General features: G+C 43.9%; 5 protein-coding genes across 16 annotated transcripts in view; 2 read left to right on the top strand and 3 right to left on the bottom strand.

Annotated features, from left to right (window-relative positions):
- The first annotated feature begins 1,063 nt into the window (after positions 1-1,063).
- Positions 1,064-3,743, top strand: acod1 (aconitate decarboxylase 1). The gene is made up of 5 exons (XM_071923549.2): positions 1,064-1,075; positions 1,314-1,475; positions 2,195-2,284; positions 2,386-2,585; positions 2,781-3,743. The coding sequence occupies exons 1-5, from the start codon at positions 1,064-1,066 to the stop codon at positions 3,721-3,723; spliced, it is 1,407 nt and encodes a 468-aa protein (XP_071779650.2). The 3' UTR covers positions 3,724-3,743.
- Positions 3,744-3,845: 102 nt separating this feature from the next.
- LOC139930390 (glutamine amidotransferase-like class 1 domain-containing protein 3, mitochondrial) lies at positions 3,846-6,304 on the bottom strand. The gene is made up of 4 exons (XM_071923552.2): positions 6,051-6,304; positions 5,469-5,640; positions 4,606-4,804; positions 3,846-4,465 (listed from the first exon to the last, which is right to left on the bottom strand). Exons 1-4 carry the CDS (start codon positions 6,156-6,158, stop codon positions 4,270-4,272), a joined length of 675 nt encoding a protein of 224 aa, XP_071779653.1. The 5' UTR covers positions 6,159-6,304; the 3' UTR covers positions 3,846-4,269.
- A 337-nt stretch (positions 6,305-6,641) lies between these two features.
- Positions 6,642-9,699, top strand: cln5 (CLN5 lysosomal BMP synthase). Of its 2 annotated transcripts, XR_013505142.1 has the most exons (5): positions 6,642-6,838; positions 7,421-7,595; positions 7,732-7,957; positions 8,610-9,515; positions 9,564-9,699. XR_013505142.1 is itself a non-coding variant. In XM_078286116.1 (4 exons), exons 1-4 carry the CDS (start codon positions 6,732-6,734, stop codon positions 9,095-9,097), a joined length of 996 nt encoding a protein of 331 aa, XP_078142242.1. In that variant the 5' UTR covers positions 6,642-6,731; the 3' UTR covers positions 9,098-9,699. The 2 variants fall into 2 exon arrangements, 1 of the variants encoding a protein (XP_078142242.1); XM_078286116.1 differs by having other exon boundaries at positions 8,610-9,699.
- Positions 9,700-9,755: 56 nt separating this feature from the next.
- On the bottom strand, positions 9,756-17,005 carry fbxl3a (F-box and leucine-rich repeat protein 3a). Its single transcript, XM_071923543.2, has 5 exons — positions 16,749-17,005; positions 15,754-16,132; positions 15,449-15,571; positions 13,854-14,025; positions 9,756-13,297 (listed from the first exon to the last, which is right to left on the bottom strand). The coding sequence occupies exons 2-5, from the start codon at positions 16,129-16,131 to the stop codon at positions 12,657-12,659; spliced, it is 1,314 nt and encodes a 437-aa protein (XP_071779644.1). The 5' UTR covers position 16,132; positions 16,749-17,005; the 3' UTR covers positions 9,756-12,656.
- A 794-nt stretch (positions 17,006-17,799) lies between these two features.
- Positions 17,800-27,003, bottom strand: part of mycbp2 (MYC binding protein 2) — a 63,494-nt gene continuing 54,290 nt past the window's right edge. For all 11 annotated transcript variants that reach the window (XM_078286280.1, XM_071923592.2, XM_071923590.2 and 8 more), the window contains 24 exons: positions 26,715-26,872; positions 26,387-26,586; positions 26,013-26,162; positions 25,761-25,921; positions 25,243-25,399; positions 24,848-25,072; positions 24,616-24,681; positions 23,868-24,107; positions 23,607-23,696; positions 23,426-23,506; positions 23,048-23,314; positions 22,492-22,775; positions 22,245-22,341; positions 21,962-22,081; positions 21,762-21,863; positions 21,526-21,654; positions 21,202-21,334; positions 20,886-20,989; positions 20,514-20,702; positions 20,310-20,417; positions 19,780-19,989; positions 19,565-19,672; positions 19,290-19,455; positions 17,800-19,149 (listed from right to left, as the gene is read on the bottom strand). In XM_078286280.1, the coding sequence (XP_078142406.1) occupies positions 19,034-19,149; positions 19,290-19,455; positions 19,565-19,672; positions 19,780-19,989; positions 20,310-20,417; positions 20,514-20,702; positions 20,886-20,989; positions 21,202-21,334; positions 21,526-21,654; positions 21,762-21,863; positions 21,962-22,081; positions 22,245-22,341; positions 22,492-22,775; positions 23,048-23,314; positions 23,426-23,506; positions 23,607-23,696; positions 23,868-24,107; positions 24,616-24,681; positions 24,848-25,072; positions 25,243-25,399; positions 25,761-25,921; positions 26,013-26,162; positions 26,387-26,586; positions 26,715-26,872 (3,661 nt within the window). In that variant the 3' untranslated portion in view covers positions 17,800-19,033. The remainder of the gene's footprint in view (positions 19,150-19,289; positions 19,456-19,564; positions 19,673-19,779; positions 19,990-20,309; positions 20,418-20,513; positions 20,703-20,885; positions 20,990-21,201; positions 21,335-21,525; positions 21,655-21,761; positions 21,864-21,961; positions 22,082-22,244; positions 22,342-22,491; positions 22,776-23,047; positions 23,315-23,425; positions 23,507-23,606; positions 23,697-23,867; positions 24,108-24,615; positions 24,682-24,847; positions 25,073-25,242; positions 25,400-25,760; positions 25,922-26,012; positions 26,163-26,386; positions 26,587-26,714; positions 26,873-27,003) is intronic.

Here is a 27,003-nt window from a genome sequence, read left to right as displayed (position 1 = left end):
GCAGAATACTTAAAATGCTTTTTTTTTGTTAAATTAAAAAAGCAATAGAACAGCGTGAAACAGGAATTAAATTAGAGAAGAGGGCAGAGGTGGAAAAGAGCAACATTCAAGTAAACACTAGGATAACCGTAAGATTTAAAAAAAATAAATAGTAAGGATAAAATAAAATAAAACATACAATTGAGATAAAAAAAAAAAAAAAAAATAGACATCACATATAAGCAAGTCTATCAAAATGGGTTTTAAGAAGTGATTTAAAAGAAGTCACTGATTCTGCTATAGTCACTAAAGCACGTCACTATAATAGTCAATTATGTACAATTTCTGTGATGTATTCAAACTCTGTAGGTATATCACTTTATTTTGATGTAAGCTATATTATAACAATATTAATTGCTGCAAAGTAATATTTTCCTATGGTTCGAAGTCAGACCACCGCCTGTCATGTGCTTGTTGGGTTTACTTGCTTTGTCTCATTTCCCCGTTTAAAACTCCCTATTGCTCTTATTGCAGACAGCTGAATTCCCGTTGTGTGTCACAAAGCTGTGGTTGCGAAAGACAGCAGCATGATTGTTTTGCCTGAGTCAGTTTTTTGGTCCAAAGCAGTCCTGTTACTACTCATATTCTCACTATGTCTTGTAAGTAATGGAAAACCAAACAAAAAATGCATGGGATATGGTGTACATCCCATTTTTTTAAATTATGTAGTACACTAAAATGCAGCTCATATTCTTTATTTTATCTAAATGAACTTTTCTGTTTTCTTAACTACAACCATTATAGATTTTTTTGTACCACATCCAAGAATGCTGAAGTTGTTGTAAAAAAAAAAAAAAATCATAATTAAAGCAAAAACAGGAGATTCTGTAGATTTTCCAGTACAGTCAGTGTGAGGAAAAATGACCCCAAGATAAAGTCCAGTCATTGTGAAAGTTCCTACTTCTCATCATGGGTTCATTTGGCCATTCTGGAAAGTTAGTAGACCAGCCTTCACACAGTGTCAGTAGCAATAAAAGGGGCATGCGGGTGGTTTCATTACAAGAGATTGTTGAGAGAGACAACAATGCTACGCAAGGTATGACCGATCCCTTTCATACATGCATATTTTCTTTGAATCACACTTTGAAGCCTGTGAGATAGATCCCAGGCACTTATTTGGAGCACATTTCATAGTGTTTAAAGACAGATCGACAGAGAAATGCATTATATGCTTCTAGCCTGGTTAGGATCCTTGGCAACAACTGTATGTGTCTGGTGACTTTTGGATCTTGGAGTTTTGGACTTAGGCTACTTGCCTTGTCTCACATTTTTAGGGTATTACCGAGAGCTTTGGAGCAGCTATCTGCACCCTCAACCCCACCCACCTGACAGATGGGGTCATTTACAGGAGCAAAAGGATGATGTTGGACACGTTGGGTGTTGGGCTGCTAGGAACCACGACAGCTGTCTTCAACAAAGCCCTCCAGTACAGCCAGGTACTGTAAACTGCTCAACTAGACTGGGAGGAAACTGTAATACTGTAACATATGTTATATTTAATAACATATTAAAGTACACTACAAGTCAAAAGTTTGGACACACCACATTTTTCTTTATTTTTACTATTTTCTACATTTTAGAATAATAGTAAAGACATCAAAACTATGAAGTAACACAAAGGAATTATGCAGTGACCAAAAAAGTGTTAAACAAATCAAAACTATCTTATATTTTAGATTCCTTAAAGTAGCCGCCCTTTGCCTTGATGGAAAGCCAAAGGCTTTGGGAAGAAATTCACACATAGGCATCAACTTCACTGTTTATATTTGTCTAAGAAACAAATTTCAAGCATTTAAGCATAAGCCTTTAGATCAAAATGGCTTTAAGAGAATGAAAAACAAAGTACATATAGTGAGGTGTATCCAAACTTTTTGACTGGTAGTGTATATGGCATTTTATTTCTTCATTAAGCCAGTTTCTTGATATAATCTGTTTTACAATGTTATTTGTTCATAATGTCTGCTTATATATGCAAACTAGTATTTTCACCACCAGAATTTTAACAGAATTCCTACAAGAATTTTACCAGAATTTTCACCATTTTACTTATGCAGGGCAGTTTTGTTCCATATCTCTACTGAAGTTGAGAGTCACCTCTACATCCATGTTCCTTTGCCTGCTTTAGTCTCATGTTATTAACGGTGTCTGATTCCAGTGGTACAAATCCGAGGAGAAGAGCAGCGTTTGGGGCAAATCAGGGATAACTCTTCCTCCTCAGTATGCTGCCTTCGTCAACGGCATAGCGGTAAGCTTGGCCGAATGAATGCATCCTATTAGATTACCTATGTGGAAGTCTTTCATCTTGATCTGGTTTGACCTCTCATTCCCTCTATTGGCTGTCAACAGGTCCACTCCATGGATTTTGACGACACCTGGCACCCTGCTACTCACCCCTCTGGGGCAGTGCTCCCTGCCCTGCTGGCCCTGGCAGAGGCTCTGCCCAGCCGGCCCTCTGGCCTGGACCTGCTGCTGGCCTTCAACGTCGGCATCGAGGTGCAGGGCAGACTCATGAGGTTCTCCAGGGAGGCCTACAACATCCCTAAAAGGTGAGACTTTTGTTGGTAACAGCCTACACCAGACTGATTTGGGGCTGATGGAACCATTTTCTACAAGTTAATGTGCAAATTTGCTGTCCATCCTCAAATGAATGTACACCAGAGATATTTTAATCTAAAGTGCTGCATCATTCTCTGTGAAGTAGAATCGTAATGTTTCGATCATCTGTTTCCCAACACTGTCAGATTCCACCCTCCTGCTGTTGTCGGGGTGATGGGCAGTGCTGCAGCCTCAGCCAAGCTCCTGGGTCTGTCCCCGGCCCAGTGTACCCATGCCCTGGCTATCGCAGCCTCTTCCGCCGGCGCTCCCTTGGCCAACGCCGCCACCCAGACCAAACCTCTTCACATTGGGAACGCTGCTCGGCGAGGCCTGGAGGCCGCCCAGCTGGCCTGCATGGGGCTGGAGGGGAATCCAGGCATCCTGGATCTGGAGAGCGGGTTTGGGGTTTTCTACACAGACTACAGCCCCGCGGCGTTGGCAGAGTCCGCTACCGGTGGCTTCAAATGGATTCTGGAAGATCAGGATGTGGCCGTCAAGCGCTTCCCCGCTCATCTGGGGATGCACTGGGTTGTGGACGCGGCGTTGGCGGCCCGTGCAAAGCTTACAAGCAGAGATGGGAACTTTGACCTCAGCCAGATCAGGGAGGTGACGCTCCGAGTGCCTCTCTCCAAGTACATCGACTGCCCCTTCCCCGCCTCAGAGCACCAGGCCAGGCACTCGTTCCAGTTCAACGCCTGCTCTGCTCTGCTGGACGACAAAGTGACTGTGGGCTCCTTCAGTGGAGCTCAGATCGACAGGCCCGCTCTGAAGGAGCTCCTGTCCAAAGTCAAGGTGGAGAGCCCGGAAGACAACCACCCCAGCTTCGACAAGATGTACTGCGAGGTGGTGATAGAGACAGAACAGGGGCAGAGTTACTCCGCCAGATGCAACACCTTTTATGGCCACTGGAGGAAGCCACTGAGCCAAGAGGACCTGGTGGAGAAGTTCAGGGCCAATGCCTCCAGGGCGTTGTCCTCAGAGGGAGTGGAGGGGGCAATCGATGTGATAGGAAACATAGAGAGAAACAGAGAGTGCGCAAGCTTGGGTTCATATCTGAAAATGACAGGCAATCTAGGCAAGTGGTCATAATTTGTACAGTCATTGACCATCAGGATTTTGTAAATATACTGTATTTTATGAAGCCATTGTGGCAGGTGTGTTATTTTTGTGTGTGTTTTGTGGTGTCTCAATATTATTAACTGTCATACACAGAATCCACAAGGATGAAAAAAAACATGCTGCATATGGCATTTTATTGTGCTTCATACAATAGCAAACCAATTTGTCATGTTTATTTAAAAAAATTCTATCAACACTGGCATCAGGACATGCTGATTCTTCTGCCTCAGAATATAATGGAGTTAAACAGAGAATATTCCTTGGCAGGTAATATGTACATAAACCTGCAGAAACCCACAGGCTAAGTAGTACACATACCCAATAAATACATTTTGAGTATCTGATACTGCTTTCCAGCAAGGAATTATTGTAACACTACTCCAAATAAGGACCTCTTCAACATCTCTACAGCTCAGTAGGCATCTACAGTAGAGCGCGTTAAGCTTTGCACACAAAAAAGACGGGCCGCAGTTCTTTTCTTTTTCCGTTTCGACCGTCTTTTGAGTCTCTAGAGAATCAAGCGAGCTTCAGCACATCCTGCACCATGGCTCCAATCCCGTCAAATATCTCATGGAGCGGGGCGTCGCACATGAAGGCGCAGGTGGTGACCAGCTTGTTCTTCTCGTCCACGTGGCTCTCGCCGACACCCTTGCTCACGTGCTTGCAGCCCAGCTGGGTGATGGCCTCTGCGGTGTCAGCGGTGTTCGGGTACCTGAGAAAGAGAGGAGGTATCACATGGGCGGTTAGTGTGGCTGCTGCTTGACGGCTCTCTTTGGATTCCTGAGGGTAGTTTGAGTCGAGAAAACAGACTCTTTAGGCAGATGTTTAGGTGTTTAAGCAGGTGAGACGCACTTGTTGTCCTTCTCCAGGCCCACAGTGACCTCACACCCAGGAAACACCTTGGCAGCCAGAACAGGTGAGATGCAGCAGAGGCCGATGGGTTTGCCCTCGCCGTGGAACGCCTGCAGTGTGGCCTTCACCTCCTCGTTAACGGAGCAGTCCTTCCCCTGCACCGCCCAGGTACACAGGTTCTTAGCTGCCCCAAAGCCACCTGAACAACACAGGACAGTGTAGAGATGAGACGAAGACCTGTCTGAATGAATGAATGAATGAATGAATGAATGTTTGTCTTGCTTTCTCCTCCGCTTGTGCTTCGGGGCCGCCCACCCTGTGGTCGGGTTCGGGGCTGGGGAGGCCGGCGGTCACTGTATCTGGGGGCCCCCCCACATCCCCCTCCCTCACTCCCACCCAACCACCCTACCAACTAAGCAACCCCCCCCCCCTTGCATCCCCCCTACACACACACACACACACACACAAACACATGCATATCCTGACACTCACTACCACTTTCACTAGCATATTTATACATAGGTAAACATACAAGCCATAAACACAACATACCAGAATACCTTTTATACTTTTGGAATCAGAACCCCCCCCCCCCCCCCCCCCCCCCCAATGTCTGCCCAACCACCAGATTTGCCATTGTCTCTGTTTTTGTATGTTTTGTATAAGTTTGTCTTGTTTATGTCTTTGACTTATTTGTACTGTTAACTGTTTGCATAATAAAAAAACAAAAAAAAAACAAGATGCTACACAAGAATGACATGAAAAAAAAAATGAATGAATGAATGAATGAAGTACAGTCACAACACAAGACAGTGAGATCTAGGCTACTGTATTGCTGATAGGAGCCTTGGCCCAGACCAAACCTGGGAAAACGATAGCGTCATAGTCTTTGACACTGAGTTTGGACAGGTCCTGGATCTCGCCACGCGCCAGCCTTGCACTCTCCACCAACACATTTCGCTTCTCCTCAGACGGGGCGCCTTTCAGGTGATCCACCACATGCATCTGGTCAATGTTGGGAGCGAACATCTTCACCTGGGGTTAATAATAATGCAAGAGTGATGAGGATTCTACGGAGCCCCTAAAGTCCCGAAAAGTGATTTTTTTTTTTATCTCGTGCGCACAAGTTAATTATCTTGTGGGAACAAGTTATTATCTTGTGCGCACAAGGTGATATTTTTTTATCTTGTGCGCACAAGATAATAACTTGTTCCCACAAGATAATTAACTTGTGCGCACAAGATAAAAAAAATACCACCTTTCGAGACTTAAGGGGCTCCGTAGGATTCTCATTTTGAAAACGCAGCAAAACTGGACACCAGCTGATTTAAAATGACACCATCAGGCATCCCCATCCCTCACCCACACAAACACACCAGGTACCTTATACACCCGCCCCACACACACATTCATATGCAGAACTTATGAGTGAATATGAAACTTACACTTGCACCGCCCCTGCTAAGATGGACCAAAACAGCGGAGGCCTCGTGAATTTCGCTACCATCAAAAACGCCGCAGCCTGCCAGAACCACAGCGACGCGCTTAGCCATTGCGATGTTGATATATATCGAGTTATATTCACTTTGAATGGAGCTGAAATACGTCAATGAGTAACTACAGTAGTAGTGCAGCAGAGGTGAGCATGGCCGAACTGATGCGAGAGGTGTCAGACAGGGACGAGGGCGCCCTCTGCTGTGCTGGATGATTCATAGCCACAGCTAAATAAAATAATGTAATACTGCAGACCTATTTAATAATTAAAGTTTCATTCCAACAAGCTGTACACGTAAGAAAATTTTTTAAATTAAATCTTTTACTAAATATGTCTAATATAAAGGTAATTCAGCCCTTCAAAGTGTTACTATTTTGGGGCAAAAGTCCTAAAACAGCCAATAACTTACTCATTTTTGTACGGCTAGGTATCACTTTTTCAAATAGTGGACATCGTACTTTGGAATGAAAGTCTTCAATTATCGCCTCAAAAGACAATCATGTGATTTTTTATTATCAACAAAACCATGTGACCACTTCGTCACTGACAGTAACAAGGAAGTAATACAGCGGTGGGGAAAGATGTCTCCCTGACTTCTGCTGTTGAAAGTTTGTCTGCAGTCGGCTCTAACATGAGACACGCGGAGGCTGTTCTCTGTTTAAACCTTCTCGTCTTTCTCCATGTTGCTGCACATGGCAGGAGTGAATACCGACGGCAACAGTGGCCCGTCCCGTACAGGTATGGAGCAGAAAGCTGCTCTCATTCAGCTGCCTTCTCTATCATGTGACAAGAAACTCAACTAGCTGCGTCTGTTTGGAAAAACTTTTAACTCAGAATCTGTATCGCAAAAGTTCCGGTCCTCACTCGATTGGAGTCATGTTCGAATAATATAATAATATCATACTTCCATTGTAAAATACCTGACACACACACACACACACACACACACACACAGACAGATACACACATACACATGCAGGACCCCCCCCTCCCCTCCAACACACACTTGTGATTGAAAAATCAATGCGCTAACCGAAAATCTACTACTAAAGAACTATATTGCTTGGCGGAAGAATAAGAAAAATAAAAACAGTAACATTTGTTGCAATGATGTGTTACCGTTGTATTTATAAAAGCAATAAGCCGATTCCAGTCGTGACATACAATGCCTTGGTGTTTTAAATCACTCTGGCTTAAGTTTTCAAAAAACTTAAAAACTTGAAAATGGTTCAGTTGCTCTTCGGCCCAACACCACTCAAGTAGGCCCAATGCAACAAGCACACGGTTCAGTCAGTGACTTGCATCGTATTTCATCTACAGGCGGTTTGATGGTCGCCCTGATGTGGACTCTTATTGTGAAGCCCTGTACCCCTTCTGCCCCACCGGTAACAGAGATGGACGCATTCCCTACATGTGGGACTCAGATGTCGTTTCAGTTTATCGACTGCAAGCTCCCGTTTGGGAGTTCAAGTACGGAGATGTGCTGGGGAAACTTGTAAGTACAGTAAAAAGGAAGTGCTACTGTGCTGTATTATTTATGTAAACACAGCTGTCTTATCTCCCTCTCTCACGCGCACCCACACACGCACACTCACGTGCCGGTTGAAGCATTATTTCTTCTTTGTTCACAGCATATCATGCATGACGCTGTCGGGTTCAGCAGTTCAGAGACGGGGAGCAACTTCACCATGGAGTGGTATGAGCTGTTTCAGCTGGGCAACTGCACCTTCCCTCACGTGAGACCCGAGATCGAGGCTCCTTTCTGGTGCAACCAGGGAGCTGCCTGCTTCTTTGAGGGCATAGATGACATACACTGGTCACAAAATGGCACCTTGGAGAAAGTAGGAGAAATCACTGGTGAGACGGTGTATATCAAAACTGGCATGTGAAATAGGATAGGATAGTACTTTATTGATCCCTGAGGGGAAATCTTACATCATACCTCATAGAGGCCAAGAGGAAATATAAATGAGTGCATTCGTTTTGGACCGCCTGTTCTGCACTGTAAGATGCACAAGTCTGCATTCAGAATGCTGTTTTTGAAGTTTCAATGAAAAATGAAGTTTCAAGAGCTATGAGTTTTTTTATGAGCTATTGCTGCGTGTGTGATCACATCATTATTGGTTTCATTAGTGACACTCATTTGCTTTGGGAAGGGGAGTAGACTCCAAAATGCATGTAGAATTAATGATTTTCTTTTGGAATCATTTAATGTTTAATTTGCAAATTGTATAATTTTGGCCAGTTTAACCCTAGAAAGGCCAAGCCATGGTCAGTTGATTGCTGTTTTGAGTTTTAGAATTGAAATGTTTCAGCTTTCAAAATGTCCCTCCATGACTCTTCCCGGACCCACTTTCTTTACAAACCAGTGTTGTTGGATTTTCAAACTTACCCAAGGAAACAGTAGTTAGAACTATATTTACCCCCTTCAAGTGATGGCTTCTTGGACTTCTCTCAGATCTCCAAAATCCACTGTCCTTTCTAAAATAGTTTACCCTTGTGTCCCCAGGGAACCAGTTCAATGACCTGGCCCAGTGGGTCCAGGACGACAATGACACTGGGATCTACTACGAGACGTGGACGGTGCGCTCCGACCCCGGCCCCAACGCCACCGTGTGGTTCGAGTCGTACGACTGCTCCCAGTTCGTCCACCGCACATACAGGAAGCTGAGCGAGCTGGGGGCCAGACTGTCTAGCCGATCGCAGACCAACTACACCAAGATCTACCTGTACAGCGGAGAGCCCACCTACCTCGGCAACGACAGCACCATATTCGGACAGCCCTCCATGAAGAATCTGGCAGCGGACATCCGCAAGTTTTACCACACCTTCAGACCACATCAGTCGTATGTGGACTTTGCCGTCAGTCTGTTGGAGGCTTATGAAAAGGTTGTGTTGGACAAGAGCTTCTACCTGTACTACAACTTTGAGTACTGGTACCTGCCGATGAAACCTCCCTATGTGCGTATCACATATGAGGAAGTGCCTTTGCCCTAATGTTCCACTTGCACTGCAGTGTTTTCATCTGTGATGTGATAAGGAACAAAGCGGTGATCTCCCAGTAGACATGAATGAGTCAAATGTTCATGCAATGCTGAAATCCTGAAAAAATACCTATGCATTTCCATTTTTTTTGTATCAGTATTTTCCATTTTTTCACACTTTTTCTTTCAAATGTGAGGATTAAAAATGCACTGAATAAATGCACGTCTAAAATGAGAAGTCAGGTCAATACAATGTGAATCAATACATCATCTCTGCTCTGTGTTATGGCTTCTCCTGATGTGCACAGAACAAAAACAGCATTAATCCTGTACCTGTTGCATTTCTTATGCTTTTGTTTAATGATATAGATTTTTGTCTAAAGGTGTAAAGTATCTCAACAATTTAAAGCTTTAGTTTTGTTTATTATACTGTAAAGGCATAATCTGTAATTCCAGTATGCTGCATACTGTGATCCCAGCTGCCTCCCCCTTCTGAAAAGGCTTCTAGCATTGTTCCCATAGTTGATATATTAAAGAAAGTTTTCACTCTAGAATGTATTGGTTGAGCTTTTCATACAAATTTAGATGGTTAAATAAATTGCTTATTTACCTTTACTTGTGCATTAATTTTCCTATTTAACTACCTTCTGCAAGAATAACAAAAGCAAAACTTACATTCACAAATTTTTATTCCAGGATCACATGTCCAAAACAATTATTTTCATTTCAAGACAGGTGACCAGTAAAGCAAAGTAGACAAAGCATTTGCCATACAGAAGCAAAACTAGAAGGAGAGCATCGCCAACACCAGTTCACTCCTAATTTATTTATTGGAGGAAAATCCGAACAAATGAGGTTTATTTAACAACTGCTGACGAGGGGCATCTTAATAATCAAAAGGTATATAATTTTCCCTCTTGGTCTGCATTGACGTGAAACATGTTTTACTTATCCAACTTGATTTTCCCCATATCCAGTATGAAGCCAATGCAGACAAAGAAAAGGATTAAAACCAACTGACTAAGATGCTGCCTCCCAAACACAAGCGAAACTAAGGAGGCTTAACTTCAGAGCTGCTGTCACAGCAACCGTTTACAGCATTGCACAAATTTATGAACAATAATCTGGAGATATGTAACTATATGTTTGCTTTTGTATATGAGCACGAATAATCAGCATGGTTATCGACTTCAGTGATAAAAGAAACCAATGCTACCGATGAACTATATTAGTTTAAACTGCTAATACAAAGAAGCATTGCAGTTTCTGCAAAGTTTTGCAAAGTGTTTCAGTTTGATTTAGTGTCCTATTACTGTTTGGCTATGTGAAAGGTCTAATACCACTTGGATGAAAGGAAGTCCTGTGGAAAAAATAAAACATGAGTATTTTAAAATCTGTATTATCTGCGTATCCTAATGACAAATGCATCCAAAACGCATTGACAGAGGTGGAAGCTTCAAAACCGAAAACCTCTTGCTGCTGGTCATACCGATTGCTTCCTGTATATAACTGAAAAACCACCAATTAATTACAAAAGCAGTATCCATATATCAATAAATTACACGGCTAATCATCTCTAGTGACTAGGGTACGAAAAAAAGATCCATCTAGCAAAGGATAACTCGCACTCTGGTATATAAAAGACATGAGCCATTGGTTAAGGAAACTTAAAACCCCGACAGAGGGTGCGATAAAGAAATAAGTACATTTCTATTCATATAATCAAACACACAGCGTTTTATATACAGATGCACTGGACTTCCTTCTTAAAGGAAAAGTTTGTTTCACTCATCTGACTTGCCAAATCTCTTTGCACTGAAATTAATGGATGGATGTTTGGGCAGGAACAATAGCAATATCTGCAAAGACAGTGTGTGTAGTGACAAAATGAATACCGCGTCCTCTCCTATATGCATGATGTGATAACGCAAATACAGCAAACTAACAGGAGGGCAGGTATTCACAACACAGAGTCAAGGTTCAGGCAAATAGCAGAAGATACAAATGAAACCTATATAGTTAATATACTCATGTAAGCTTCAACACACCTGAGAGACAAATTGGTTGATTTTTGCATTCCCAGTGTGCGTTATAACCTAATAGCCCCAGAGACTATTATTCTGTTGTTGAGTAAAAACAAACCAATCGGACCATGACGGTCAGAGGCTTTCCAATATCTACCTCCAAATTCTGTCATGTCTTTGCACATTCTAGTATCTATATTTACATATTATTTCTGTAATTGTATTTTCGCATTTATTATAGCTCGATTTCAGTTATTTTCATATGCTGGCCTGGGTAGTAGAACCCCAGTACAGCATAAATGATCGACCTTAGAATAAGGGAAAATTCTGCATTAGGACAGGATCTCCCCTTTGCTTTCATCGGGGCATTAGACGCCCCAGCAGAAGAGTTACTTTTCCTGACTAATGTCATTTGGTATTCATGTAAGGTGCTTAGTAAAATAAAACTATGCTTGTACACAAACCATCTTTAAACAAAACTGAGGAATTTATGAATCAAGCCAATTTGTGCCTGATACAGGGGAAAACAAAATCTGCATAACCTTGAGAAAATAAAATCCAAATGACATCAACACTATACACCTTCACATCACAAATATATAGGCCTATATACACATGCCTGTTTCTCCCCTTACCAATCTTTAACATTTCACCACAGATGAGGCTCCCGCAATCATGTTAATGTTCAGGTAAGTGACGCATGACTGAGCTTGGGCTGGGGACAAAATGTAGGATGTCATCACCACTAATGTGCTATTATTTTAAAACTAGTTTGAATCAGGTTACTGAATCCCCCACAACTACCTTCCTGTCACATATATACAAATAACATTGCAGCCATTTGAATACCTCCAACACCATATTTTGTTACAGAGAGTGCAGAGCTGCTGTCATTATCTCAGGCTGGATTTAAGTAGGCCAAGTGGTAGTGTCACAACATGCAATTTTGCACCTAATCGTCCCCAAATTACTCCACAATGCTAAAAAAAAAAAAATCAAATATATATATCTATAGACACACTTTAACTGTCATCTCTCATAATACAGCTTATCATAACCAGGCTACAAAGTCCATACAACTCAATTTACAAAGTTATATAAAAACATTGTTTTTATAGTAATTTTTTTTCCACCTGCAGCTGTCTCTGTAATGATTGTCCAGTATGTGAAGGAGCCAGCTTGACAGGTTCTGTCTCAGGAGGCCCTGCAGCGTTCCACTGTCCATTTTGAAGCCAACAGGCAGAGATTTCTGTGGCGTTTGCTTTTCTTGCCAATATAAGCTAGCTGTCAGTTGTTCAACTCCAACAACACATTACATCGCTGCCCATTCCGACTCCAATCCCTCTGAAGGAGTGGGGGTGCTCTGCTACAGAACCATGGACGGGCTCCGTTCTACACAGTTCAGCAAGCTTATGCCCTCCATGTTGGCACCAAGCATTCCACTACTACTAAGCATTCAAAGGCTTTTCAGTGCAAACATGGTGGCCATAAATGTTCCACAGCACAAACTTGAGGTTGCTGAACTCTGTGTGCGTCTGTGGCTTTACTTTACCAGGTGGGCATCATGTCTGGGAACCAGACCCGGCCCAAGTGCTTGGATACCTCCCAGTGGATCTCATCCAGGGAATATTTGTGATCAGGGATCAGCACCTCCTCCATGATGGACAGCTGGGACAGCCTACGGCCACACATCTTGACAAACTCCACAAAGGCGCTGCAGGAAACCTCACACTCACCCAGACCGATGGCCGATAGCTGGGTGCAGCGTTTCGCAATGCGGATCAGTTCCTCATCCAGAGGGCGCAGCCCGTTGGCACACACCACCAGCTCCACCAGACGGGGGCAGTGCAGGCCCACGCGGCCCAAGACGTCCTTGCTGACTGAGCGGCCGAAGTAGAGGTGCGTGACGGGGATCTCCTCGCAAAAGAAAGGGCCGAACTCGTCCTCGTAGAGAAAGAAGTACATGACCAGGTTGAACTTGGGCGAGTGGCGCACCATGGCGTCCCAACTGCTCTTCTTGATGGTGTGGAAGTGCTGGCCCGGGTTCTCGCTCACCACATCGATGCGCAGGTGTTCCAGGTGGACATGCTTCTCTGAGGACAGGGCCAGCAGGAGTTCATCACTCAGGAGGTGGTAGTTCAATGCCAGCTCTCTCAGCCCGTGACACTGGTCTGCCACACACAGAATCCCTGCAAATATGGACAGAATTCATCAGCAAACCCAATTTTTATTTTCAAATTTAAAAAGTTATAATAAGGGTCAAGAATTCTGGAAGACATGTAACCATTACCAGAAGGCCGAAAAAAATAAATTTTATTACTCCAATGCAAAAAAAAAAAAGGCCCACTATGTTTGCCAAACAAGCGCCTGACTGCAGTTGAATCACCAGTCATTACCACAGCAGGCAATTAAAAATGGTTCCAGGAAAATGTATGGTAAGAGGGAGAAACAGGGCAACCACATACAGGTCATTCATAAATGCCATGTGATGTCTGCCTGTCTGCCAGATGAAATGACGCCATTTCATATTGGCAGATGAGAAAATTACAGACCTTAAATAAGCCATTGAATGGAAAACACTTGTCTTGTGACTTAAAATATAAAATCTGAGTTCAAATATAACATCAGCACCGCTAGAAATTCTGTCAGCAACAAATTTGCCTGGAGGACAAACGGTTACAAAGCTGCCTCCTCTAATCTGAGGCGCTGAAGCATCTATAGGGGGATTCGGTGCGCCCACTGTACCTGCTGGGGAGACATGAGGGCAGCTGCTCATCTTCAGCAATTTCAGGGTGTCACTGTTGTTGGCCACCAGCACCTTCAGAGACGGGTCATCCACTGGCGTGTCATCGATCTTCAGCGAGGACAGCGATTTGGAGTTGACAAACACCACAGTGAGAGCTGAGATGAAATGAGACTGTGGAAGGACAAAGATGCCCATGAATTATAATGCACACTGCATAGTCACCTCGGGTTTTCAATCAAAAGGTAAAGATTGCAGGATAAAACGTATTTACACCTGGATCGCCAACATACACTGAACATACAAAATATTAGGGACGTCTTCCTGATATTGAGTTACAACTCCTTTTGCACAATCGACATCTCAGTTGTCTTGAAACTTAAAAATCCTTCTCTAACTCACTTTAATAAGGGAAATCAATAAGGGATTATGGCTTTTACTTCAGTGAAACATGAAAACAGTAAGTGTGCCTAATATTTTGTACATTCAGTGTAAAATGCTTGTGGTCTGTCTGCCTTGAAATAATGGAAAAAAGTCAACTGGAAGGTTACTGGCCAGAAGTCACACCTTCATAGCCCATGGCAGACAGCTCAGGGAAACGCCAGGCTAAAAGATTAACTGGCCGCATTCCACAGCATAATTATAGCACTCACAAATTTAAGAATTTACAATCCTGAAGGCCAGCATGTCAGTTATTTAAGGACAGCATTGGGACAATTTAGGTTTTAGCTTTTTACCAGCACTGGTTTTCACTAGTAGAATAACCACCGGCTACTTTCATGCAATTACAGTTTATGTCTCTTGTATGTGTCATTTCCGGACTCTATTCTCTCTCATTCTATTCCTAATGGCATGAAAAAAAGAAATGTGAGGAAAGGAATGTTTGATACTTTCATCCTCTCCTTTTTGCAATAATGGATTAAGCCTCTCAAGCAAGCAGTGTTTCTTTGCAGGTTGATTTTAATGCCATTAGAAACAGAATCCTAGAGACCGACATCTGGAGCGACACGGGACACTAAGTCTGTACGTGTGTGTGTGAAAATGTCCAGTGCCTACAATGAATACTTACTACTGTGAATCAATGTTAATGAACCAAAAGCAAAACTGTATCAGTCTAATATCTTAAGACATTAAAGTCTAACTCTTGTCTTTTGTCTGACAGTTTAACAGGGTTCAAGGTGTGAATCAAGAATAAGGCGAACTAACTTTCAAGAGTTTAAAGAATCTCAGTGCACTGAGAGAGCAAGAGAAAATATAACATTGGCAAAAATAACATTCTTCTCTGTCCATTTAAGGACTCTGAACTCCAACTCTGAACTCCAGCATGTGACCATGCACAAGAACATACAGTGTTTTTCAGCTCAATCCTCAGAGCCAATGAAAAACATTCCATTTAATCTATAAACTATCCAGCCAACCAACAATTAAAGTGCTTGGTCGCAGCTTTCAGGACGCCACGCAAGGTAATTTATAGCCAGTATCTGCAACGAAATGGAAACGTAGACTATAAAAACAAGAGTTCCTTTCAATTTTCTTGTATATCTGAATAACAGGATACTAGAGAGACCAAGGGCCCTCGTTTTCATGTTAAGTATACCTTTGGCAGCTCCATGAAACTGGGCCTGGCTGTAGAGATGAGCCCCAGGGTCTTCAGTGAACAATTCACCAACTGTGAAAGAATGTCACAGGCTGCCTCTGCAGACTCCGTACTACTGTCCACCTGGAGAGCACAGAGAAACATGCAAGACACTTAATACAAGACTTAATACTATCGTCATTATAAGATCACAGAAACTTTTTAAACCATGCAGTGCAAGAAAAATCAAGATTTTTCAGCCCTGAATCTAGACACAGCTTATGACGCACCTCCTTTTTCATATACAACTTTTATTTTCCTCTCACCTTGAAGCTGACATACTGCAAGTGGTTGGAGTGCCTCTTTATGATCTGCTTGATGAGGTCTGGATGTGTGGCTTTCAGGTAGGAGCTAGCCGGCTGGTTGAGTTCAAACTCAAAGCATCTCCACAGCTCTGGCATGTGGAAAGCCTGGTTCCATCCCCGACACACCTGCGAGGCGTACGCCCGGTCCAGCAGCGGGAGGTACTGGAAGATATGGAGCAGGATTTCCTGGGGCAGCCGTGTCCAGGCACAGCTGGACTCGCAGGCCAGCTCTTCCTCTGGCTCCTCACCCTGCTGCTTCCGCACCTTCTTGCGAGCCTCCGGAGGGCTCTCACTGGACGAGCTGTTGCTGTCCTCCTCATCCCCTTTCACCCGCTTCATCCTGAAACATGGAGATAAACATGTGCTTCACAGTCCCGCATGTTAAACAACACAAAACCCGAAACAGAGCTACTTCATTACAATTACACACTAGTAGGGATATATAACTTGGCTAATATCACAGTTATCATATATCTTAGAGTTGTTACTGAAGACACTGACATTACTATCTTGGGTGAGGGCCCTGTATGGGTAACGTTAACGTTAGTTAAAGTTCGCTTGCTAGTCATAGCCAAGTCAGAGCAAATCATTAGTAATTCAGAGTTGATTAAATGAACATTTTGTCATTTTGTCAGTTTGTCTTGCTTGCTGGGATGCTTGAATACTATTCGGCATAAACTGGATGAATAACTGAAATTAGCTTACATAGCTAGCTGACTAACGCAGTGAAAACGCCAGTGAATGTAGCCGTCAGCTAGTTTGATGTGAGTGTAAAATTATATCTGCGCAGGACTTTTAACGTTAGCTCCCGTTATCAATCTGTTTCTGGTTAATATGTAACATAGGTAATATCTCACATTTTGCTTACAAAGTGACAGACAGCTTTGTTAACACTGAGATATTTTGCTAGCAACGAGTTTAGCTAGACGGCTAACCCGTTATGCGACCCATCCTACCTTGTTGTGTTTACACTTAGCTGGCTGACTTGCTAGCTGTTAGCAGGGAAAAATCCGACAACTGACTTGACACTTCAACCCGGTCCCGCGCTGGAAAAGCTCATTCGCACCAGCCAAATAACGCGCATCAGGGAACAATCCCTGAGCAATTTGACAGTAAAGAAATTAACTAATGTTTTCACTGAAGAAACGGCCAGAGTCTGGCAGCTCCGCTTGGTTGACCTAATTCCTTCGCGGGAATTTCTACCCCCCTATCCCTGAAATGGCGAAGTGTTGTTGTGACAGCAGTGGTGCACCATGGGAAATGCAATGTGAAATGGCTGTGGCTAAAGATCGTCTGTGTTGACAAGATGAATCACTCAATAGTTAAAGAACTGTCCATCCGTCAGCTTTGCAAAAGTGGGCATTAACCCTCATGCTCAGCTCTCTAAAATGTTGCCTCAAGTAGAGACAGCATAACCCTTGATATGATTCTTTGCCTCCACTTCTGCCCTATGGAAATACTTTTCCACAGCAACTGAGCTGGTACAGGCCTGAAACAAATTTCCTCTCAGAGACTCAAAACATCACAAACCCTAAATTTTAGCTCTGAATCCTCTGGATGTTAACATACACTGCTTTCAGTTTATGTGTAATTTGACCCATATAAACTGTAGACGTCTTGACGTCTTGACTAGGCTTATAATAATGTAATAACTATCGATAAAGCTGAAACTGCATTTTTCCCATCGCGCTTCCCGATGACGTTTGTGGTACACGGAAATAGGGTCAGAGTAATACCTCTTTACTTTTCCCCCCTCTCTGCTGTGGCGCACAATATAATGGCCTTATTTTCTAAAGAAATTATATAAAACCATTATATATATATTATATAAAACACTGTATATTACATATAACACTGTAATTTTAGCAAGATTTAGCACTATAATAGGCATGTCTCTCCATCGACCCTATGTTAGATTCAGTAATATATTATCTTCATATAAAAATAGGCCAACACTTAGATAATTTTGTGGAAATGTAAATTCCCATTAAGAAATGGCACAATGTGTACTTTGCGAAACAGAGAACCTGGTTTATTACCATTCAACTCCATCCACCACAGATATTACAGAGCAGATTCACAAGTATTAAGCTTTTTTTTTTTTTTTTTTTTATAACAGCAGCTGTTTTTGTCACACTCCCTTCCCCAAACCCCCAATCCCCCTGCCTCCTACTAGGGAAAAGCATTACAGATTTACAATTATTTCAATATTTGGTGTGAAGACTGGCCCGCAAAACGTTCAGTAATCACTCCTTGAAATCAGTCTCACTGTGAGATTATTATTATTTTTTTTATTATGGAGGGTTTGGTACTACGGTTTTCTGACAGAGAGCTGAAAATGGGCTTCACATCCACTATCATTCACTGCAGGTGCCAGGTGATCTGACATTTTGAAGGGGGGAAAATACAACTGTGTGTCTACTGTATAAAAATGTACAGTGGCTTTATTGACATACATTCCATAGGTTAAACAGCTGCAAGATAGGAGGCACACCCAGTATTGCACTTCATTAAAAGTTCTGGCTCAAAACATAACCCAGAATATCAAACGAAACTGAAGTGAAGAGTAGCAACTTCGGAATACAGCTATTTTGGATACTATCATTATATACAAGATTAGATAAATCGTACACTATTTTCCTCCCAAACATGACATTCTTAACAGTCTTATTCACCAACTCATCTTTTTTTTTTTTGTCCGTCAACCCATGATGCACTTGACAGTGGAGAATACTGTACAGGATTACGAAAAAAAGTCAGTTTACATACAACAATATTTTAAATTCATAGTTAGGAAGCTGGAAATACGGCCTGTCTCTTTTTTTTTTTTTAATCGACGTTCATCCACAGTTGCCTTAAGCAAATTTATTTCATATTCAATGTTTAATCTTCAATATATTGTTACACTTCAGTGATCAGGAGGTGTGCAACGTCTATGGAAGCCGAGGGGATACAACGGCCGCATGCAAACACGTCACAAGTTTTTTTTTAATTTTATTTTTCTTTTTTCATTCAGTTTCCTCTGAATCCAAAGGAGCCACGACTCTTACATATTTTCGTAGCAGAGCCTGGACACTCATGTTGGTAGAAGAGCGGACCTGAGGACTCTTGGCTACGGTAGAAACCTGGTCCAGTGTCCAGGCGATTCTGACAACACAAGAGCCGAGCTTTGAGGCTGAGCTTCAGCAGCAGCCACAAATCACAGTAGATGAACAGGTTTTCAGTATGGGTCTCTTGATGTTTAGAAGGTGTGGGCGTTCCGGCACACTCCGCAGCCCAAGGCGAACTCCTCCCCCGTCGGTGGGTGCACCACATGCAAAGGGCACTCGGTACCCTCCAACTGTTTGCCTTTGGGCCCTGTGATGGGAAGGACAAAGATTGCATCTAAATTATTCCAGTCTGGTGCTTGCCATCGATCTGTATCTTTGAGTGTGCATGTGCACTCTGAATAATTTAACATTTTCCAGAACGGGACGGTCAAGATAATTGTTAAATACCTGCAGGACAATGGGGCAGTTCCTCCTTGGGGACACTGGTCATCCTCTGGAAGTCATCATGGCAGGCGTTGCAGAAGTGTGTGGTGCCAAAGCAGAAGAAAACGGCCACCGAGCAGCAGTACCGGCATTTATACTCCAGGAAGTCCGTGCCATGCTTGGAGCACATCTGGTGATAGCACACACAAATTATCAGGGATGGGATGATAAGTTGTTGATAAGTTTTGTGTGTACAAATAAGCACTATGCCAGGATCCACAAAGGTTTCATCTACGCACCTGAGCCCTGGAGACATCGGAGCACGCTCCACAGATCAGCTCACTGGGGTCGTAGTCATCTCCCTGTCCCGCCTCCGCATCGCAGCGCGCCTCTCCCCCAAAGTAGGCCTGCAAATGAGGAGAGCGTCAATTCTCAACTCCTAGGCCACACTTACAACTTCTTTCTTTCTCAAAATGCCAGTCTATGTTCTAGTCATGTATAGTTTATGCAATACCTTCTTGCACTTGTAGCAGACATAGTATGCGTATCTGTTCATGGCAAAGCCTGCAGGGTCGTTGTGGAAGCGTGCGCCTGGAGTAGTGATGGCCTCGCTCTTATGGAGGCCCTCGTACTCCAGCCTCATCAGAGCCTTTCTCCTCACATCCTCATACAGCTCCTTAATGGGGTCCAGCAGGTCCTTGATCACCGAGTGATTGATTTTGTTCTGGAGGCAAAGAATGAGGTAAACAAACCAGCCACTGTTCATCACTCTCATAAAGGTGGTTCTATGAGTATCTGTGTCACACTTTTGACAAGTTCCCATAATGAATACAAATACAGGAGCAAGCGATGACATTTCACATGATGACACTGAACAAAGCAGTCAAGGTATGCAAGGGCAGGTGACACAGTTGAACGAGCTTTTTAACAAAGCATTTAAGCAAACAGCAAACTAAATCAACTTCAAGGTGTGGCGGATATAGTTTCCAAGCTCTTTGTTGCGGAGTTAATCTCTTAATCGCAGAGTCTCAGGTGACATCTCACCTTGCAAATTGGGCATGACATGAACCCAAAGGTGATCCGGGGCCCTAGCCAGCGGTTCTCAAGAACACGACGAGTACACTGAAGGTGGAACACATGACTGCAGTCCAACTGGGAAAAGAGCAAAGAGGAGTTAAGAAACAAGGATAAGCGAACACATTTAAGCTGTGAATCTCTCATACCTCATGGATAAGCAGACATGCATACCTGTACTGCAGGAGCAGCAGAGAGGGCTTCTGTGAAGCAGATCATACACATGTCGTCTGCATCCTGCTTCAGACAGCCAGTGCTCTTGTCACAACCATGCAGACATGGCAGACAGCTCTCCTCGTTCTTAACTCCACCACATGGATGCCCGCAAGGATGGGTCTTACTGCATGCCAGCTTGGCATACTCCTAAGGAAAACAACATGAGAGGAGTTGGAGAGGCTTTCAAACTGCTGCCAACAAGTCCTTTCCATCACAAATTACTGAGTAGGCTTAGTTATGATCTTAAATCTTTGCATCAGTGGTACAATAACACTTTAATATTCAGTATGTCAGTGCTGTGCAGGCTTGTGAACAGGCAATGCTTCGTACCTGGCAGTCTGGGTCTGAGCAGACACTGCCCACTGCAGACAGCTCAGTTCCATTCCTCGTACCACAGAACCTGCAGGCATCGGAGCTGCTGGAAGCTGGTTTACCTACACAAAGATTGGATTTGTCAGAGAATAGCAATACGTGTGCTAGAGGTTAGCCCCTGTGAAAAAAACCATGGGCCAAGACCTAGCAGTTTGAGACTAACAAACTGGTAGGCCTTAAATGTAATTCAGTAGTCTTTTCAGCAACTTTTTAGAACAGCATTACCACATGTAGCATTATTTAGAAAAGCAGTCACACTGATGTGCACTGTTACCTGTGTGCTCTCTGAACTCCACCATAGCCTTCATGGTCTTCGAGTCAGCCAGAGCCATGAGCCAGAAGAGCTTGGTCCTCCCACAGCCTTCGTGGAGATCCACCTTTATAGCCTCCTCTTCCTCTTTGAACACCTGAAGCAGCCGGGAAAATAAGATAAAAAAACCAGCCCCTTCTACTCAACATTCAACTGTTTTAACTGTCATATTATCCAAAAAGAACAGCACTTGAGACTATGATTAGTGGAAGAATCCTAATGCTTACAAACATCTCAGGCTTCATATGAGGGAGGTGTGTCACCTTCAGGGAGACAGCCAACACTAACCTGTCTCTGGTGAGAGCGCGTGCGCCGGTGCAGGTGGAGGAAGCGGTCGCAATCGGTACAAAGGTTGCCACACATGTTACACAGGATGATGGCCGCTGTCTCACCATCGTCGTGGTTGTCACACATGGGCTATGGATAGGAGAGGAAGAAATCAATGCGTCATTTTTTTTTCTCTATGCTCTGCCAGTCAGTCATTTCTATACAGTGTAGCTGTTAGCTGCTTATATAGTTTTTACCATCTGCTTCTGCTGTCCATCTTTGCCCATCCAGCGACCAGAGGACAGTCTGTCTACATGGTCCTGGTCCAGCACACACAGCGAAGCCAGGGCCAGCCACAACTGAGAGAGAGAATAGTAAAGGATACATGATTAATCCAGATACAGTACTTCTAAACATAGATACATGCACTGTGTACTGCCGGGACTTGAGTCCATACCCTGGTGGTGGCGATGCAGCGCACAGGAGACCGATGCTCCTCCTCCATTTTGGTCAGGGCGATGATGGTCTCAGCGATTGCGTTTTTGGTGACTCTGGACCAGGCATCTGAGAGGTGGCCCTAAAAATTTTTTTAAAAAAGCACACAACTGTCTTTCAAGTACTTTTTTTGGTATTTACTAAATAAGAAATATGACAGATAAAGACGAGTGAATGTGATTCCATGTTACATTATGTTTGCAGAAAGTGAAAAGAAAGGCTCAATATGGTCACTGGTAACTTACAGCTGCCATGTCTTTAACCAGCTTTATGATGATCTCTGCAATCTGAGGAGGAGTGGAACCCTTCATCCACCAGTGGCTCTCCCCTCTGCGGATGTAGCTGAACATGGCAGGAAGGAGGAACAAGGTTAAAAATCGAAGGGAATTGCAGTCTGCCATAGATTCGTTTGAATTTGTATTGTTTTGAGCCTCATGGGATATATCTTTTGATCAGCGTAGTTGTATTTAGGCGTATCAGAAACAAACGCACCTGGAGTTGAAGATCATGGGCAGCGTGACAGTGGTGACCCCCTTGCCCGCAGCCATACCGGCTGTGCCAGAAATGGTGGTCCCTTTGGCTTTCAGCTGCACAGTGAGGGCCTTAGCAATGCAGCCCAGGAACATGTCAAGGATGCCTAGCTTGTTCCAGTCACCCTTCTCCGTGGAGTGGATGATGTCACTGATGTCCGCTGGTGGCAGGGCTTTCACACCAATGATGCTGGCAAGTCGCACGGGTGTCACCTCTGGAAGGACGCGTCTGAGCAACGACGTCACCTGAGAGGAGATCAGATGAGATGAGATGAAACAGAGGGGCAAACAGCTACGGATTCAGTATAGTCCCATAGCGCATTTGTACCGATGGCATATACACCTAAATTATGATCAATTGATTCGAGTGTGATCTCAGCTCTCTGGCTCCCTAGTTGATCAGGTGTTTTCATCTCTTCTCTGGAGAATACAGTAATGTTATGATGTACTGTATTTTAAATAGTTCTAAAGGTTAAAGAGAGTCTAATGCATTAACTTGTGTACGTAGGGTAGCCCACCTGTCTCTGTACTCGTGGCGAAGCGGTGTGCAGCAGAGAAAACAGGTCCTGCATGAGTGTTAGCTGCTGAGCCAGGTACTGGCGGCCCACATTGGAGCCGCTGAGAGCCAGGACCATGGACAGGAGCTCAAAGCAGTAGGCATCTGAGGAGGCATCATCGTCACTGGGCTGGGAGTTGGCATTCTCTTTGCTGGAAATTGCATGCTCCCACTCCTCCCTCACACGTGTGGCCTCCATACGGATGGCCTGGACAATGTGCGCGCACACCTGGAGGGAGGGAAATTAGTACATGCGTTAGAGGGAAGGAATTATTATATTTCATCCTGTTAAGAACTGTTGGAGGCCACTGTCAAATGTAATGTGGACGTGACTATTTACCTGTTTCTGCAGGTTGGTCAGTTTGCTCCTGCTGAAAATGATTCCTACCATGTGCTCTTTAAGGTCTGCATCAGACGGTGCCTAATGACGATACAAAAAGGACAAAACAAGAAGTTTAGGATCACACTAAATAGGTCTTGATTCAGTTAAACTGTACAACTACTACTGGCACAGTGCAGACCTTGTCTTCTCCTTCAGGTGATGAAAGCAGGTTCTTCTCCTCCTGCTCTGGAGTAGGCTCTGCATCTCCACAGATCAGCTTTCCAAACACCTAAATGTACACAACAGAGGTAAACTGTTGGACTTTATGAGAGACTCCAGCTGTTTGAATCCAAATGTAACCTTTGCCACCAATGTTTCATACAGATACACACAGTATGGCAATATAAAAAAAAGAGTTGTCAGGTGAACATGATGCATGTGGTTGAAACAGAAGACAGACCTGTGAGGTGATGAGGCGGAACACTCGGAGAGTCTCGCCCTCACAGTTCTTTTGCTGGGCCATGCTGGCTGAGATCTGGCCTGCGATCTTGATGCTCTCGCCCTCTTTCCAGCCCAGGACCTTCACCTGCCGCACCCTCAGGGTGTTCTCAGGACCCTTCAGCTCCACCTTGATCACATGATGGTCCCCTCCAGGAAGCTCACTTGTCACCCAGCCCATGTGACGCGAGTCGAGGTCAACCTTGGGTGAGGAGGCATGGGGTTGATTGGCTAACAGCTTATATCTGTGTAAGCCTCCTTATTCTGACATCATTTCTATCATTTTCAGCATCTCTGAATGTGTTCTGCGACATGTAATTCTGTATAGTGTGTTTTGATGTTAAATCAACCATGGTGCACTTTTAAAAAACAACCTTCTGATTTAATGCTTCAATGTCTCTACATCCCTTGCTTCAAAGGGAAGCAATACGACTCAGAGGACAGATGAAAGAAGAGGCTGATATATACAGCTACATACAGTACAGCTGAAAGGGACAAACCACAGAGAGGCCACAGGCCACCTGATTTAGTGTTTTGAAAGTGGCTTTGATGTAAATGGATTTGGCTTCGGCTCCACTTCAAACGCTCGAGACCCAGTCTCTTTATACAGTGCGTCATCCATTAAAGCACAGGTTATATTGGTTATTCCTCATTCTACCCCATCCCTGACTCATTCACTGTGAAGTCAAAGAAAAACCAAAAGGCCAAACCTGTTTGATTCTGCAGAGGTCCTCTATTGCTTTTCCACATAGGAATGTCATTGATGTGACTTTGTTCTGTGGATATGACAGAGAACAGGAAGAAATTCAATAAAACCAGATGCAAAATCTAAACGAATAGGCTGTTTCATCCCACTGTGGCTGTAACTTGGCATTTATGCCATTACATGTAATGGGTCATCCCCCAAACGCTTTAATCCCCGGCCTGCTGTCTCTTCCTCACCCCAATGTCTCTGGAGTTGTCCACATGAACTGTCACGTAGGAAGCGTTGATGCCTTTGACACAGCTGATGGTGATGCTCTTGGTCTTGTTCTTGTCCTCGTCTCCAGACTCCCAGAAGGTCTCAGTGGAGCCATCTGTTAGGCTGCCAATCATGGCAGGGCGACTGGATGTCTTGATGTCCACTACACTGGTCAGGTCCTTCAGACAGGTCACCAGGCAGAGATCCTACCAGAGATCCAGATCAGGTCAGTGCACATCATAAACACAGGGGTGCAACACAAACCATAACCCTTACAGTCTGTTCTGTGTTGTTCAAAATACTAGCCAGATGTCACCTATGGCTCAGATGTGTAAATACAGTAAAATCACTGTTGAGTCTGTGGTTGTTGTCTTACCTGGCTCATTGCTTCGTAGCCTGACTGCACACTTATGTTGAAGCTTTCCTCACTATCTCCGTCATCAGACTTGGACAGGATATTGTTGATGTGATGGAAAACGTTGCTCTGGTGGAGGAACTGGTGGTCCGACTGCTTGAACTTGAGACTCCAGCACCTAAAAGGGTGAGTCAACAGAGTTATATTCCCGTATAATGTGAAACAAGCTCAAACCTGGCATATAAACACAGGAGGATAATGATAATTAGAAATGGGGGCGATTTGTGGCTCATTTGACTAAGGTCCATGTCAGATTGCGACATACTGGCTTGTGACCATATATACCACTTCCCTCTCTCTCTTCCATCTTTTCTGTCAATTTGAATTTCACTAGAATTAAGCAAACATGCCAAAAACTGTCTAAAAAATGAATGAAGAAATCATCAGTTTAGGACATTACCACTCAATTTATATAATTTTAATTCAATGAGCCTAAAAATGTTGGCGTTAATACTCATGCTATACTAGAGAAACTGTACCTCAGGGCCATCTGCTGAAGGGAGCTGCCACTAGGGAGTGACATCATGAGGTCAGAGATGGTCTGGAGGAGGCGGTGGAAGGTGTGGGGGAGAGGATGGGCTGCCTCCCCAGCGATAACAATGTCTGACAGGGGGTGTTCACACACACCAAGGTCTCTTTCCTGAGGGGGGGAAAAGGAGATGTTGATAAAGGGAAAATACAACAACAAAGCATAATTAAGTTAGTATGTTTGACTGCTAACCACCCATCACCTGTTCCACATTTTCTTTGTTCCCTTTGTTCTCATCCTCTTCCTCCTCCTCAGGTTCGAAGGGCGACGGGGTGAGAGATGCTACAAAATGCCAAAGGATGTCATGCAGCGAGGTGGTCTGGATCACATTGCACAGCAGCCAGTTGAATGCCTGAGAGGAAAACCAAGAGTTAATCATACTGATTAGTCTTACTAACTTTCTACAAACAATACTAGATTCTAATTAGAAAATAATAACTCTAATTATGACTATACAAATCTAGTTGATGCACAATAGACCGCCAACTAATTACTTATGACCTTGGCTAAATGCTGTACAATTAGCAGTAATTGTTGTAACACTGAGCCCTGAGATTGCAGCCTAGACAGCTGTACCTCCATGGCGAACACCCTGCAGGCGGACTTCCTCAATGCGTGCTTCATAGCCACCTCCAGGCCCTCCAGGTCATGGTGCTGGATAACAAAAGCCAGGACTGGCCACTGGAAGTTCCTCTCCCCCTTACTGAGGGAGCCGTGGGCCGAGATCAGCCGGGATAGCTCCGGAGAGGGGTGGCGCAGCAGGGAAGAGCCCACTTCTATATGGGGTACAGAGCAGGTTGACGTTACATATGATGTTGTAGCTCATTCATTATACATTATCACGAGTAAATTAAGGCTGTCCCATCGATGTCTTGGGCAAACCCACTGAGAAGAGACTGCTTACCTGCATCACCACTATGGACCCTGCGTCTCGGCACGGCTTTGACCCGGGCGGGAGAGGCCGAGTGCTGCTTGTCATACTCAGAGGCCACGACTGAGTAAGACCTCTGGAACACTGTGCGCTTAGCCGTGTCACTGTCTGTGATTGGACTGGTCTCGAGACTAAAAGGGAGAATCAGGAATAATGAGTAACAATAGTAGTGTGCTCCCCTTACAAGCACGCTAGTAAGGGGAAAAAAGTCAGTTAAGGTACAATCAACAATTGATGGTCACCTAATGCTCACTAGCCAGCA

The sequence above is a fragment of the Centroberyx gerrardi genome, chromosome 10 (assembly GCF_048128805.1).
Source record: "Centroberyx gerrardi isolate f3 chromosome 10, fCenGer3.hap1.cur.20231027, whole genome shotgun sequence".
NCBI classification, from domain to species: Eukaryota; Metazoa; Chordata; class Actinopteri; order Beryciformes; family Berycidae; genus Centroberyx; species Centroberyx gerrardi.
The sequence above is the reverse complement of the archived record's forward strand: the minus strand, read 5'-3'. Positions and strand labels throughout refer to the sequence as shown.

What these genes read in the sequence shown, in the direction of transcription:
- acod1 (XM_071923549.2), top strand. An exon ending in CCTTCGTCAACGGCATAGCG is followed by an intron (nt 2,285 to 2,385) that starts GTAAGCTTGGCC and finishes GGCTGTCAACAG; the next exon opens with GTCCACTCCATGGATTTTGA. An exon ending in GCCTACAACATCCCTAAAAG is followed by an intron (nt 2,586 to 2,780) that starts GTGAGACTTTTG and finishes CAACACTGTCAG; the next exon opens with ATTCCACCCTCCTGCTGTTG.
- LOC139930390 (XM_071923552.2), bottom strand. Translation starts at nt 6,158, where the DNA reads ATGGCTAAGCGCGTCGCTGTGGTTCTGGCAGGCTGCGGCGTTTTTGAT. An exon ending in TTAGCAGGGGCGGTGCAAGT is followed by an intron (nt 5,641 to 6,050) that starts GTAAGTTTCATA and finishes TATTAACCCCAG; the next exon opens with GTGAAGATGTTCGCTCCCAA. An exon ending in GGCCTGGAGAAGGACAACAA is followed by an intron (nt 4,466 to 4,605) that starts GTGCGTCTCACC and finishes TCTCTTTCTCAG; the next exon opens with GTACCCGAACACCGCTGACA.
- cln5 (XM_078286116.1), top strand. Translation starts at nt 6,732, where the DNA reads ATGAGACACGCGGAGGCTGTTCTCTGTTTAAACCTTCTCGTCTTTCTC. An exon ending in CAGTGGCCCGTCCCGTACAG is followed by an intron (nt 6,839 to 7,420) that starts GTATGGAGCAGA and finishes TTTCATCTACAG; the next exon opens with GCGGTTTGATGGTCGCCCTG. An exon ending in GAAAGTAGGAGAAATCACTG is followed by an intron (nt 7,958 to 8,609) that starts GTGAGACGGTGT and finishes TTGTGTCCCCAG; the next exon opens with GGAACCAGTTCAATGACCTG.
- fbxl3a (XM_071923543.2), bottom strand. Translation starts at nt 16,131, where the DNA reads ATGAAGCGGGTGAAAGGGGATGAGGAGGACAGCAACAGCTCGTCCAGT. An exon ending in TGCAGTATGTCAGCTTCAAG is followed by an intron (nt 15,572 to 15,753) that starts GTGAGAGGAAAA and finishes TGTGCTCTCCAG; the next exon opens with GTGGACAGTAGTACGGAGTC. An exon ending in CCCTCATGTCTCCCCAGCAG is followed by an intron (nt 13,298 to 13,853) that starts GTACAGTGGGCG and finishes CCATATTTGCAG; the next exon opens with GGATTCTGTGTGTGGCAGAC.